The 15,297-nt window shown below is 35.1% G+C and overlaps 1 protein-coding gene across 1 annotated transcript; it reads right to left on the minus strand.

Moving 5' to 3' along the window:
- Positions 1-4,816: 4,816 nt before the first annotated feature.
- Positions 4,817-10,310, minus strand: LOC114471838 (transcription and mRNA export factor ENY2). The gene is made up of 4 exons (XM_028460777.1): positions 10,109-10,310; positions 8,088-8,158; positions 7,025-7,099; positions 4,817-5,041 (listed from the first exon to the last, which is right to left on the minus strand). Exons 1-4 carry the CDS (start codon positions 10,174-10,176, stop codon positions 4,965-4,967), a joined length of 291 nt encoding a protein of 96 aa, XP_028316578.1. The 5' UTR covers positions 10,177-10,310; the 3' UTR covers positions 4,817-4,964.
- Between the last annotated feature and the right edge of the window lie 4,987 nt (positions 10,311-15,297).

A 15,297-nucleotide genomic window follows, 5' to 3' on the forward strand; every position in this document is an offset into this window, starting at 1 on the left:
TGAGCACACAGGCCCCGCCCCTCACCTGTAAGGGGCGGGGCCTGGAGTTCACCCCATATCTGTAACCCTCATCAGGAAGTTGGATAGACAAGTGCATGACGTCAGTCTGAAAGTAGATTGAAAAAACATGAAAAACAGGGAAGTGAAACTTTTCTCATTGTCTTTTTTTTAGCTATTCCAAATCTTCCAAAAAGTCGAGAACATTTTAAGAATGTTTTGGAAAAACCAAACATTTTTGGAATGAAAAAGTCAGAGTTTGTTGTCAGAAGTCATTTAAAATAAATAGTAATACACACCCTTAGTAAAGTGATTTCTGTCAGAGTTTGTTTTGTAAATGTGTTTAATTATTCTGTGTTTCTTGTGTATTGCACCACCTGTTTATGGGCAAATGTGTAATACTACCCCCTGATTCCTCTTTTCAAGGAAAAATGTGTCTTTGAAACGCAGTATGTTCCCATATTATTCAGAATTCTCTTTAGTATAAAGAATAAATGCTTTCAGAAATTGTGTTTTAATTTCTTCTGCTCTGGGGGTATTTTATCTGGTTCATTGTTATTAAAAATGCATATTTTTATTCATATACTCATTTGTTACAAACATATGGGGATTGTAAAGTTGCGCATTCTAAAATAAACATTTAGCAACAAACCACATTTAAAAAATGTATGTGAATTTTTTATTGTGCTATTTTGAGCAGATTTACAGCAATAATTGATCAATTTGTGATATTTACTTTTCTCGTAAAAATATGTCAATGTTGAATCTAAATCTAAAGGGTAAATGTTAAATCTAAGAGTAATGAAAATGTTAAATCTAATAGTTTATTCTAAATCTAAATGTCAAATGCTAAATTCTAAATGTTAAATGTTAAATCTAGATGCTAAATGTTAAATCTAAATGTTAATGTAAATGTTAAATCTAATAATTTAATTTAAATATAAACGATAGATCTAATAATTTAATCTAAATATAAATGTTAAATCTAAATCCAAATCTAAATGCTATAAATGCTAAATGTTGAATCTAAATGCTAAATCTAAATGTTAGATGTAAATCTAAATACAAATGTTAAGTCTAAATCTGGATGCTAAATGTTTAATCTAAATATTAAATGTTAAATCTAAATCTAAATATTTAATCTAAATGTTAAATCCAAAATTAAATATTTAATCTAAATGTTAAATGTAAATGTTGAATCTAAATATTGAATCTAAATCTAAATGTTACATTTAAATACAAATGTTAAGTCTAAATTCAAATGCTAAATGTTAAGTTTAAATCCAATCCTCGTCTGTCGTGGTAGCATTTCAGAGCATGGTGGAGTCCGCAAGATGTTTAATATGAATATTAACCTAACCACTAGGAACAAGTGTATCATAGTGTATTATGTTTCTCTGCAGTCTGTGCCTTCTCCTCGCCCTCCGCTCCTCTATTCTGTTTCAGGTGTCATGATGTTTGAGCTGGTGGTTCACAGCTCAACTAGTCTGGGTCACTCTGATGGTCTATCCTTCTATCCTATTCTGTTTGTTCTTCTCTCCACTAACCCCAACCAGTGGAAGCAGATGTTCTCCACCACTGGACCTGGTTCTAACGGAGATTTCTTGTTAAAAGGGAGTTGTTTCTTCCCACTGTCGCTAAATGCTTGTTCATGTGGATCTTGTTGGGTTCTTTTTCTTACTATGGACTTTATATTTTGTTAAAGCGCACTGAGGTGACTTTGTTGTATTTTGCGCTATATAAATAAAGTTGAGTTGAGTTAAATGTTAAATCTAAATATTAAATGTTAAATCTAAATCTAAATGTTAAATCTAAATCTAAATGTTGAATGTAAATGTTAAATGTTAAATCTAAATCTAAATGCTGAATGTTAAATCTAAATCCTGAATGTTAAATCTAAATGATAAATTTTAATCTAAATGATAAATGTAAATGTTAAATCTAAATGCTACATTTTAAATCTAAATACTACATTTTAAATATAAAATCAAGATGGTAAATCTAAATACAAATGTTAAATGTAAGCACTGGTTACCATACAGTGCCATCATCATGTGACAGCCTCATCTTTGTGATGTAATACGCCGTGGGTTAGGAAACAGAATAAAAACAATGCTGTCAATCTTTGAGGCTGCTAACATTTTTCAGTGACGTTTAACACAAAAGTCAGGCGACGACACCAAGAAAAAGATTATAATCCGATTAAAAGTGAACAAACAAGAGGACGTTCAACACGAGAAACGTGTGAACGTTTTTATGTCTTTAGTTATTGAAATATTCTGTTAATTCACTCTTTAAAAGTCCTGACACACACTCTTTATTTATTCTCATGTTCAGGGAAATCACACACAGTATTTATTAGAATAATGACCAACAACCTCCGAACCAGAAAATTCTCAAATACTGAATTTATGGTTAAAAAATGTAATTAATCAACAAATCAAATAATTACGAACAAATCTCTGAATGTTGTGCAGTTTTACACATTCATTCAGATTATAACATAAACACGTTTCCATTCATTTCTATTGAGAATTTCTGCAGGTTGTACTTCATCCTCCACCTGCTCACATCAAAGGACTCAGCCGTTGCCATGGCAACGTACATTGGTTTCCATTGTTCTTTAGCCTTTGTATAGGTCGTGATCCTCTGTGCAAATGTTTGACATTATAGATCCTGTGTTTAAAAGCATAAAAACAGCCTCAGGCCTCGTGACATGCAGCTTATCTCATTCTCTGGAGGTTTTTGTTCAAAAAACAAAAAAAGTTGAAAGCATAAATGTTGCAGAGCAGGTTCAGAGCAGAAACACACGATCTGAGCACAATTCCACAAAAAAGGAGAAACTGTATGAGCTCACCACATCTATACGGTAAAACGGGGCCTCTTTGGTTAAAATAGGAACAACTTTTAAAAACTGTTGATGAATCAGTCACTGGTTTGTTATGTGTTCACAGCCCAATGCTACATCCATGTGTCACTCAGCGTGCTAGTGGTTTCCAATGGGGGGTTAGCGCCCTGCATTGGAGCTTTTTCACCACTGCTGAGTGAACGTGACTAATAACGTAAAACACCTTTAGGACCACGTTTTAAAAAAAAACTCTATTTGTTTAAAGAACGTATGTGATTTTTTTACGTTACTTTTGGCCAGATTTACGGCAATATCTGTGAAATTGGTGATATTTGCTTCTCTCATGAAAATATGTCAATGTTAAATCTATATGTTAAATCTAAATGTTAAATCTAAACATTCAATCTAAATGTTAGATTAAAATTAAAATGTTCAATCTAAATGTTCAATCTAAATGTTCAATCTAAATGTTCAATCTAAATATAAATGTTGAACATAAATGTTAAATCTAAATATAAATGTTAAATTTAAATGTCACGAGTGAAACTAAATATTAAGCTAAAGTACCAAAAATAAAAGCTCATTGATGCGCAATCCACAGAATGGTTTGTTGCTAAATGTTACAAAAAATATTGCTGTTAATTTCAGCATGTGCAACAAGTAATTGTTCTTGTGATTTTATTGTGAAGGAGATGTTTCCAGTTTAAGTGATTTTTTAAGGAAGCAACAACAGAAAGGTCATTTTGCCAGTTTGTTAAAATCTATTTCTGCAAACAGGTTATGTTTAAATCCTGCTGAGAGGTTGTTACGGAACATTTTTCTCAGAAAACACTGATTTCCTTTGCTTGAGCAACAACCTCTATTTATACGCACACACCACTCATTCTGCAGCCTGTGGTGTCACAACTCTTCATCTATAAGGTGCTGAAAGTAAAAACTCTGTCACTGCTTCATAGTCGACATATTTTGAACATTTAGCTCACTTTTCTTTCACTTGAGACAAATTAATCTAAATCAGCATGTTCTATATCATTGTAAAAAATGTGTACATGTTAAAGTTAAATGTAAATCTAAATGTTAAATCGGTTGCAGAGTGTAAAGCTAAATGTTTAGAAATTATGTAAAGTGGGCTGGTCAGCGCCTGTCGTTCACTAGATTTAACATTTTGATTTGCATTTAACATTTAGATTTAACAGCAATGTTTAGACTAGAAGTGGGGGCCACAAAAATGTGACTGTCTAATCTGAGGGGCCACATTGTCAACATTTATGTCAGTATTGAGAAAATTGTCAATCTGAGTATTTCTTTTCATTTAATTTTCTGTTTTTGGAGTGTTTTTTGTGTATTTTCAGTGTGGTTTTGTATATTTTTCTGTTATTTTTCATATATTTGTAGTTGTCTTGCATCTTTGTTGTACTTTTGTGCATTTTTCTGTGATTGTGTACATTTTATGGGGTCATGTTCTTTATTTTTGCAGTCATTTTGTGTTTCTGGAGTGGTTTGTGTATTTTCAGTGTGGTTTTGAATATTTCTCCCATTGGTTTTTGTATACTCGTAGTTTTCTTGCATGTTTACAGTATATTTGTTGTCTTTTTGTGCATTTTTCTTTGATTTGGTATGTTTTTTTTGCATATTTTTCTGTCATTTTGGTTTTTTTTGGAGCAATTTAGTGCGTTTACTTCAGGGGCCACACAACCTGAGGGTCATATGTTGCCTTTTTCTGGTTTAGACCATTTAAATGTTGATCAAGAAGTCTTTTTTTAACCTTTATCTGCTGGTTCGCGTCACTGTGGACAGAAAACGACCAACGATTGGCTCAAGAGCCACACACAGCTCTTTGGTTTCCAGTTTCACAGCCAAACATCTTAAGCCAATATTTGATCAAAGGTTGTGTGTTTTCTATGTAAGTTCATAGAGTGACATGGGGCTCATCCTCAGACACTGTATAAAAACTGACAAAGAGGCAACAACTAAAAACAGGCAGCGCTTTATTTTCCATTTTTCTCCAAAACGGCATCATTTCAAAGTAAATTCAATAAGAAAACACAGAAAATCAAACTGACACAATGAAAACAAACAAAAGGGAGTTGGGATGTGATTCCTGGCAGCGCCGCCGCGCTCACAGAGTGGCGTGTTGGGCCAGGAACGCCCTAATTCTCTGCAGGAGCTCCTTCTTCACACTGTCTGGAACCAGCGCTGCGGGGGGGGGGAGAACAAGGAGACACAATCAGTACCACTTTAACCACACGGACACACAACAGTTCACACATAGCTTTGTGGCAGACATGGTAACAAATGGTCCAAAAATGTTCCAAACGTGGCAAAAAAGAGTGAAAGGCGATTAAAATGGGCCAAAAACAGTCAAAAGTGGGCAAAAAATGGTAAAATAAAGAGAAACCAAGTGGTATGTAAAGGCAAAGCGGAGCTAAAATGGGCAAAATGTGGCAAACAATGTTGAAAGGCCACCACTAACCTTAAATATTATTATTATATTTATGCTACTTTATGATTGTGTTTCTTGGTTATTTTCCATCGCTTTAATTGATTGGATCAGTATTGCGCCCCCTTCTGGACATTTTCACACATTTCTAACAAACCAGAGTTCATTGTGTGCCTGTAAACCAGGGGTCTAAAACCTATTTTAGTTCAGGGGCCAAACACAGACCACTTTGACCTTAAGTGGGCCACAGATTTTGTTTTTGTGGGAAAAACAGCAAATTCAACATTAATGTGCCCTGGTTTGAACTTCTATGTATAAATAATATATAAGGGAGGCCACGCCCCCTCCCAAAGGCACGTTGCTCCTCTGCCTCTGTTACCATTGCGTGGTTTCACGTGTTTGCGCATGCGCAGTCAGTTCCCCAAGATGAAAACCATTTACGTCCAAAGGCAGTGTAGAGAGCTGCCTTTGGACGTAACCGCGCTATGCTAAATGCTATACCTAAGTTCACAGTGCATTAGTGAATAGATGCCACGTGACCGCTGCTGCTACGTTCTCTAGCTAGTGGGTGGGATAACGCTACAGTCAGGATGACAGTGCCAGAGATTATAGAGAAACTTTTTTTTTGAGGAAAAACAACAGCTTTTAAAAGATGGAGACCAACACCTGAGCTACCAGACCTTCAGCAAAGGTAAGGTCAGAACATTGTTGGTACTTTCTACAGTGAATGGAACAAAAGGAAGGATTGACTTTGTGGATGCTCCTCACTGAGGCTGTTCTGAGTTGTTGTTGTTGTTATTTTCTCCATGTTTCTGTGTTTCCAACACAAACAACAGATGTGCTGTCGTGTCATGAGATATATGTTGTTGGGAGAGTATGAAGGTTATATTAAATTATTGTTTATGTTTCTTTAATGGTGTTTATGATGATGATTTTGTTAGATGCTAAACACTTGTTCATGTGGATCTTATTGGTTTTTTTCTTTCTTATTATGAATTTCATATTTTGATAAGCGCATTGAGATGATTTTGTTGGAAATTGCTTTATACAAATAAAATTGATTTGAATTGAATTAACACTTGACAGCAGAAACATATGAAATTATCATTGGTGGTCTTGATTTGCAACGTGCCTACCCAACTCTAGTGGTCACGGTACGTCACTGAAGGTGACCATATTTTAATGTTCAATAAAGAGGACACTTGGGCTGACGTCGTCATACTCAAGGTACTCAATGTTTTCTTGAAACAATATATGAATAAGTTGTTATTCTCCATAATAAAAAAATTATTACTGTCTTTATAATAAAGACTTTTAAAAAATGACTGAAGTCAATCACCTTTATTATGCATTAAATTATAACAATCTGTCCTCATATAAACCTTCTTAAAATCTCTCCATTATTGAAACAATGAGAAACTAGAAATTAAAAAAACTAAAAAAAACTCAAGGTTATTAGAACATTAAATAATTATTAAATATTCACTTGCCTGTTGGTTTCTGTAGGTCGTCTCTGGGTGTTTTTAGAGAGCTTCACCTCCATCATTATTTGCTTTATTTTGTATTTTTTACCCTCTGAAACCCTTTTGTAGCCCTTGATGTTAAACTGATGCACATGCCGTAATTTATTCACCATCTATTTGTCACTTCCTGTTGTCGAGTCATGATTCGACGCCTGTAATGTAACCTGTTTGTTCTTATTCACCTGTTAACGCACTAATAGTGGTCGGATGTCGTACCTCTGCCTTTAGGTGTGACTTCTGTGACTAGATCTTCCACTGTGACGTGCTCCAGACCTTTTTCTCTGATCACATCTGCACACATGTGTCGTCATGTCAGAAAAAAGAACATTTTCTCACAATTATAGCGTGAGAAAAATATGAACAAACATGCACCCAAACAAAAGGAGAAATAAAGGAGCTTTTAGGGATGTAACGATTCACTCAACTCCCGATACGATTCGATTCTCTCAAGATTTATTTTACAAAATGGGACTGTAGACAAATGATGACTGAAAAATATTCCTTTATTTTTTTTGGGAAAAAAACTAGAAAATGCTGTATTATTTTCCTTTTATATTTCATTGTCAAAATAATCCCTTGATAAACTATTCAAAACAATGCAATTTAACTAAAAATAAATCTTGAATGAAATAAGTAAAGGAATAATACAAATGAAGAAGAAGCCTATTAATTTAAATTCTGGTTCTATAGTAAACAATGCAAAACTACATAATAGTTCTTTTTCTTTTTAAAAGTACAAATGAAAATGTATTTTGTGCCTTAACAATTGGACTTAAAAAAAAAAAAACAGTCATTTCACTTTATTTATGTCAGATATTTGTTTGGACCAGCAGAAGGCGCTGGTAACCCAGTGGTCAGTTGGCATGCAGATATTCCAGCAGTGAAGAAGAGATGCTATGCTAGCAGACAGAGCTAATAGAAAAAAGTGACTTTTACAGATATTCACGTAATATTACAGATATTATTTCACTGCTAAAGGGGTAAGGAATCATTTATGAATATGTTTAAGAGTAGAAGGCGGCCAGAAAGAGAGTAGTAGGAGATTCCGCCCGCTGCCAACACTTCTGGACAAGAGAAGTATAAATATATAGCGCCCTCAGCTGTTTAAAAAAAGTACTGCGATTCAATTTTCACAGTATCATTATTAACCGTGATACCTATGAATCGATATTTAACTGCCTTACAATTCATCATTACATCCCTAGTAGCTTTTCTTCATTTTATGACCAAAATAAGTGAATAAGTTGATCTATTGATGTTGTAATAACATGCTTTGTACCTTTACAGTGAGCCTTCATCTGATCCTTCCATCCACACTCCACCAGTTTAGTTCTGAGCAGCTCCTTTAACCTGTAGATCACACGTAAACAGACGTAAAACATGGAAACGCTAAAACTGAACAAAAGTCTGTTCTTTGTGTATTTGATTGATTCATCTCTCTGTATTTTATGTATTTCTCTATTTAGCAGCTTGTAAAAAGGTTAAAGTTTTCCTTTTAAATCCAGGTGAGGGCCATGTTATCCATATTCATGTCAGAATTAAGAAAAAATATGTTGTTGCGTATTTTTGTAGTCATTTTGTACATGTTTTGTGTGTTTTTAAAGCCACTGTTTGTTTTTGTTGTCGTTTTGTGTTTTTGGAGTTATTGAATTTTTTAAAATGGTGTATTCTTGTATTTTTGTATATTTTTCATTCATTTTGTGTATTTTGCAGTCATTTTTGTCTTTTCCGTTACATTTTGTGTTTGTGGAGTAGATTTGTGCATAAAATTAGACCGATGGCCACATGTGGGCCCTGGGCCGCCATTTTTCCCGTTCTGATCATTTTGAGCCTGAATGCAACAACTTTGACATGTTTTAGACGTTGAAGAAATAAAGTACATTTATCATCATGACAACATGATGACAAGATTGTGCAACTTTTAACCAATTTCTGTGGTTTTTAAAATCCCATTTCTCCACCTTTTCCACCATTTTTGGTCACTTTTAACTCATTTTATTTCTGATTAAAACAAAGATTTAAATTAACGTGGCCAAAAACAGATAAAGTGGTAAAAAATAGGGTTTAAAGTGTCAATATTGGAACAATTAGTTTAAAATATTGGGCATGACAAATGATGAATGTGGTTAAATTGGAAAAAATAAATGTGAAATACAGTGAAAAGAGGTTAAAAGTGACAATAATGGGTCAACATATGTGATATTAGGTGGAAAAGGTTTATAAGTTCTGAAAATGTCTTAAAAGTAGAAAAAATGTGCAGAAAAGTCATTGAAATGTGATGGAGAAGTGTCAGAAATGAGAGTAAGGAGCAAAGGATCAAAAATAAGACAAAGTGACAAAAATAAGTTAAAATACAGCAAGTTTGATGTAGTTGCAGGAAAATGGTATTTAAAAAAAAAAATAAATAAATTTAAAAAAAAAGCCAAAATAGGCTCAAATTGTTTTAAAAATATTCCTAGTTTTAATCAGAAATAAAATGGGTTAAAAGTGACCAAAAATGGTGAAATGAAATTTGAAAAACCACAGAATTTGGTTAAAAGTTGCAGAAACAAGTGGAGAAAAAACAGACAGAAAAAAATGGTAAAAAGGTTTTAAGTGTCAATATTGGATCAATTAGTTTAAACTGATAAATAATGGGCATGATAAAGGGTGAATGTGGTAAATTTGACAAAAATAAGCATGAAATATGGTGAAAAGAGGTAAAAAAAAAAAAAAAAAGTGACAATAATGGGTCAACATATGTGGGAAAGTAGTGGAAAGGGTTTAAATATGTTGAAAATGTCTTGAAAGTAGGAAAAAATGCGCTGAAAAGTGAGTAATGTAGCAAAAATGCATTAAAAAGAGCAAAAAAAATGGCAAGAAAACGTGATGAAAATAGATTAAAATATGGAAAGCTTGGTGTAGTTGCAGAAAAAGGGTAAAAAGAAAATAAATTAAATGGGCTCAAATTGTAAAAAAAAAAAAAAATTCTCAAGTTACTTGAAAACATCCGAGAGCCCCTCCCAGTGTCTCGCGACCCTAAGGTTGAGAACCCCTGCCATAAATACTTATATTTTCTGATTTCTGTGTGAAACATTAAATAAAGTACTTCTGATTATGAAACGAGCTGCAAAAGGGCCTGAAACTAAATGAAGTGCTGACTTATTCACATTAGTAGTTATGTTTTTTATGTATTTCTCTCTTCTGATGTGTTTTAATAAATAATGTTCAGTTGTTTTCTTGTTTGTTATGACCGGGGCACGTGTGTAAAAGCTGTGTTTGATCCCAGATGAATCAGAAGGTGAAGCAGAGAGGACCTACCTCTCCCTTTCACCCATTTCTATGAGCTTCTGGTTGATGGCGGCTCTCATCTGGGAGTCTTTGTTCATGATCCGATTACTATTAAACACTCACGGTTCCGATTAAATAAGGGTTACAACCGGGTTTATTCTGCAGCCATGATTACGAGTCCTTTGTCCGGATGCATCAGCTCGGGAACACACGGTCCCCTCGCTTAATTCTACCGCCGGAAACAGACACACATTAGCTAGTTCCGCTGCGTTAGCATTGTAGGGGGCGTGGTTTGTAGCGACCCTTCTAAAAAAAAAAAATCCACCAATGCGCTATCCGGTTGTTGAACTCAAAAGCTTTAACCAATCACAGTTTGAGAAATCTCAAAAGGGGGCGCGTCAATAATGTCCACTTGATTATTGTCACGGCCTCTGATTGGCTCAGAACATCCACCAGTCAGTGAACAGCAATAGGGTTAAAACCGGAAATGGCGGGAGGAGGTGAATATTTTGAATAATCTGTTGCTTTCGTGTTTTAAATGCCATTTTAATCATAGACATTATACACGTAGACGCCGCATCGACTGCGGCAGCCAATCAGAGCGGCGCGTCTACATCTTGGAACGGTGTCAATGGCTCCTACAGTGCTTTACATCTATAGAGGAATGATGTACTACACAATTAAAGTGGTCATAAATCATTATACAAGCAGTTTTCACCGGGTTTATTTTTAATAAACGACAGACATTATAGATAGATAGATAGATAGATAGATAGATAGATAGATAGATAGATAGATAGATAGACATAAATAGAACAAAAGGAACCCAGAAAACGTTCAGATGTGCTCAGGTTTTTACTGACAACATTGCTTAAGGCTATACATTGCGTTTGACAATTATTATTATTATTGTATAATTGTACAACTACTGTATTATTGTTATTGGTATCTTTATAATTATCATAATATTCTCATATTATCGTGCTATTTTTATTTTTATTGTTAATATTTTATATTATCGTTACTGGAATTCTCATTATTTTTGTTATTGCTATAATTATTATTGCTATTTTATTATTGTATTTTTATATTACATTATTATTATTTAATATTGTTTATTATTATTAATATTATTGTTTTTATTATGGTGTTATAGTTACTGGATTCGTATTATATTATTTTGTTATTACTATTATTGTTAATATAACCATTACTATTATTACTATTATTACTGTCACTATTAATATTATATCCCTATCATCATCATCATCATCTTCATTATTATTGTAGCCAAACAACTGAAATATTCAAGCAACAAGAACATAAACAATCCTCACAGAAAACTATCTACAACAGTATTTAATATTTGACTTCCTGTCTCAGTCAGATAATTTGTCTTGTTTCCTGTCAATCATCACTGCAGAGCACCGACCTCTCAGTTCCCACAAATAACTAATTACTAATTATCAAACTACAAAAAATGACGTGACCAGAGGACAATCAAATGCATCACATCATAGTCGACCAATCAGATTAAAGGTAATGCATGCATTGAATGGCTTATTTTCTCAGTTTTAGAGTTCACAAAAAAATCTATACTTAGATACTGAGATGTTTTATTTATTTTGAATTGAATTAATTGTACATTTTAACAAACCTTTTTTTTTCATACAGATGCCTTTGTGGTAGATTTGTTCTCTTCCTTTTAAAGTTTATCCATGAGATGTTTACTGTATGCTAGGGAACTTATGGAAAGATTTATTACCAAAAATAAACATGGGAGTGAAAGTAACTAACTTTTACTTTGAGTACTGTGTAATTGAGCTACTTTTTTTTTACTTGTATTTGAGTATTTTATGATTCACTTGTACTTTAATACAATTTTAATCAAGTAACAGTACTTCTATTTGAGTAGGATATATCAGTTCTCTTTACAACGGTTAGTTAGTGTATCCATGGTAACGGAGGACTCTGTCCGTGGTGCTGAAGGTCGCTGATTTCTGCTGTTTTTCCCGCGCGGCAGCAGAGGGCGCGAGACTCCGTGAAACAGCAGCACGCGCAGCCGCACAGAGTCTGAACCATGTCTGAGAGAAAAAGTGAGAGTTTGAAACTGCATCAGATGATGTTTCTGTGAGAAAAATGAGAATTTGCATCGGAAAGTTGGAGCGTTTTTTGCGCATCTTATCTGCGCAGGGAGAGAAACATTCAGTTTACGTGCCTTGACTTGTGCTCTGTGGGCGTGTCTCCCTGCACCCTGCACCGACTGCCTCCCTCCTCCTCCTCCTCCTCCTCCGTGCACACACACAGCTCCAGAGGTTTGATCTGTGGTCCCAGCAGCAGCACCAGGACGAGACCAGAGGATGGATCTCCATCTGCTCACCTCCATATGTGGGCTCCTGGTGCTGGTGTGGGACCTGTCTCATCTCCACACCGCCTCAGCCCTCAGGGCCAGCAAAGCAAAGCTCCATGAAGAGCAAACAGCAGCAGTGAAGTATGTGAAGAAGTTCTCCACTCCATCACTGGACAAAGGACAGAAAGCAGAGCCTCATGACTACATGCTCTCCATCTATAAAACCTTCTCCACTGCTGAGAAGCTGGGACTCAACGCCAGCTTCTTCAGGTCTTCAAAGGCAGCGAACACCATAGCAAGCTTTGTGGACAATGGACAAGGTGTGTGTGTGTGTGTGTGTGTGTGTGTGTGTGTGTGTGTGTGTGTGCGTGGGTGTGTGTGTGTGTGTGTGTGTGTGTGTGTAAATATAAATACATTTTAAAAAAAATGCCACACAGGCACTTTTATTTACAAACAGCTGAACAATATGTGCCACTTGTGGTTTTTCACGTGTAAGGGACAGCACGTGTGAGTGAGGTCTGTAGTGTTGCTTGTTTAGGTGAAGGTCTGGGTTAGAACGCACTCAGTAATTCATCTAACTGTGCTTTTAATGTTCTGAGAAGTAAATGGTAAATGGACTTGATTTATATAGAGCTTTATCACCACTGAAACAGTCTCAAAGTGCTTTACATATCAGCTCATTCACCCAATCACTCTCACATTCACACACCAGTGGGACAGGACTGCTATGCAAGGCGCTAGTCGACCATTGGGAGCAACTTAATGTTCAGTGTCTTGCCCAAGGACACTTGGACACATAGTCAGGTACTGGGATCGAACCCCCAACCTCTCGATCAGAAGACGACCCACTACCACCTGAGCCACAGTCGCTAGAGAGAGCATTGACTTAAAAAATAAGTATTTTTAAGCTATAGAATCAAAATGTATGCAAAATTGTAATTTTCCGTATCACCAAAACAGAAACATATTTTGGAGTCATTCTGTGTAGTTTTTGTTGTTGAATTGTTTATATTTTAAGTAGTTTTATGTGTTTTTGGAGTAACTTTTTGAGTTTTTCTGGCTTTTTTCTATTTTCTGCATTTTTCTGTATATCTTGAGTCATTTTGTGTATTTTTGTTGTCCTTTTGAGTGTTTCTGGCACACTTATTTACAAAAAGCTGCACAGTATGTGGCACTTTTGACTGTTTCTCCTCTAAGGGACAGCACGTGTGAGTGAGGTCTGTAGTGTGGCTTATTTAGATGAGTGTTTGGGTTAGAACACACTCAGTAATTCATCTAACTGAGCTTTTAATGCTGTTCTGAGAAGTAGAGAAAGCAGCGACTCCTAAAACAAGTATTTATAAGCTATGGCAGTGGTTCTCAAACTTTTTTGGCTCAAATCCCCCTTTCTCTTATTTCTGAATCTAAGTCCCCCTTTATGTCCCAAAGGTGTTTTACGTTATTAGCCATGATCACTCAGCAGCAGTGAAAAAGCTCCAATGCAGGGCGCTAACCCCCCATTGGGAACCACTAGCACACTTTGTCACATGGATGTAGCATTGGGCTGTGAACACATAACAAACCAGTGATTGATTTATCAACAGTTTTTGAGGGTTGTTCCTATTTTAACCAAAGGTTACCGTAAAACTGGTATATATGTGGTGAGCTCATACAGTTTCTCCTTTTTTGTGGAATCGTGCTCAGATCGTGCGTTTCTGCTTTTGAACCTTGTATTTATTTAATTTCACCCATTGGGGGATCAATACAATTTTATCTTATGTTATCTTATCGTATCTTATCAACAGAGAGCAGCTATCAACGTTTTACAACAGAGAAAATAGATGATCTTATCAACAGTGCAATGTTGTCACTACACACAGCTCTGGATGCTGTTGCTCCGCTTAAAAAGAAGACGATATATCATAAAAAGGTCACTCCCTGGTATATTGTACAAAGTGTACATAGTGTTTATGTTTATGTCTAGTATGTGTGTGATCCACAAGTGAAAGTGTACATAGTGCTTATGCCTTGTATTATTTAAATCTATCTTTTTCTTCCCTCATTTAATTATTGTTTGATGGTGTTATATTTCTTGCTTCCCTATTTTTTTTAGCTGCTGCAACATCTAAAATTACAGTTTTATCTTATCTTATCTCAATTCTGAAATGCGTCTTTTAAAACAGGCATCATGAAAATTAGAAAGGAAGTGGCTCTCATCAAACATGGTATAAGTTTATACTACCTGCAGAAAGAGTTGGTTAACTTATAAAATAAGCTCTGCAAAGTTAGAACTTCCTATTATTCAATTTCATAGAAGAAAACAACGATAATCATCAGTTTCTATTCAACACTGTAGCCAGGCTCACCAAAAACCACAGTTCTGTTCAACCTGAGCAGTGATGACTTCATCAACTTCTTTACTGTGTCACGGCAAATTTGCGGTTGACCTTGTTTGGTGACATGAATCTGGATCAATAATTACGTCCCGGAGAGTCTTGTCTATTATGTATCCTGATATCGTTAACTACCTGGTTCTCTCACCAGCGGAAGTCCTTAAATCTTATCGAAGTTTGTAGACCTATAACCAGATGGTGTGTGGATCAAGTCATCAATGACAGATGTGTCGTGAAGGCCAAAGTAATTAACGCAATAACGGTAAAAGTTCAGACCTTTGACCTGGAATACAATGAGAAATACACCTCTACATTTTAAAAACTATGTTGCTATTGTAGCAGGTTATTAAATATGATTATATTCAGTCAATAATGCCACATGCAGTAGCTTGATATGAGTTATATTATTATTATCATCACACTAGAAAATCAGTTACGAGGTGCTGCTATCAACAATTCACTTACCTGACAAGAAATGAGCCAAACATATTCAGATG

The sequence above is a fragment of the Gouania willdenowi genome, chromosome 11 (genome assembly GCF_900634775.1).
Source record: "Gouania willdenowi chromosome 11, fGouWil2.1, whole genome shotgun sequence".
NCBI classification, from domain to species: Eukaryota; Metazoa; Chordata; class Actinopteri; order Blenniiformes; family Gobiesocidae; genus Gouania; species Gouania willdenowi.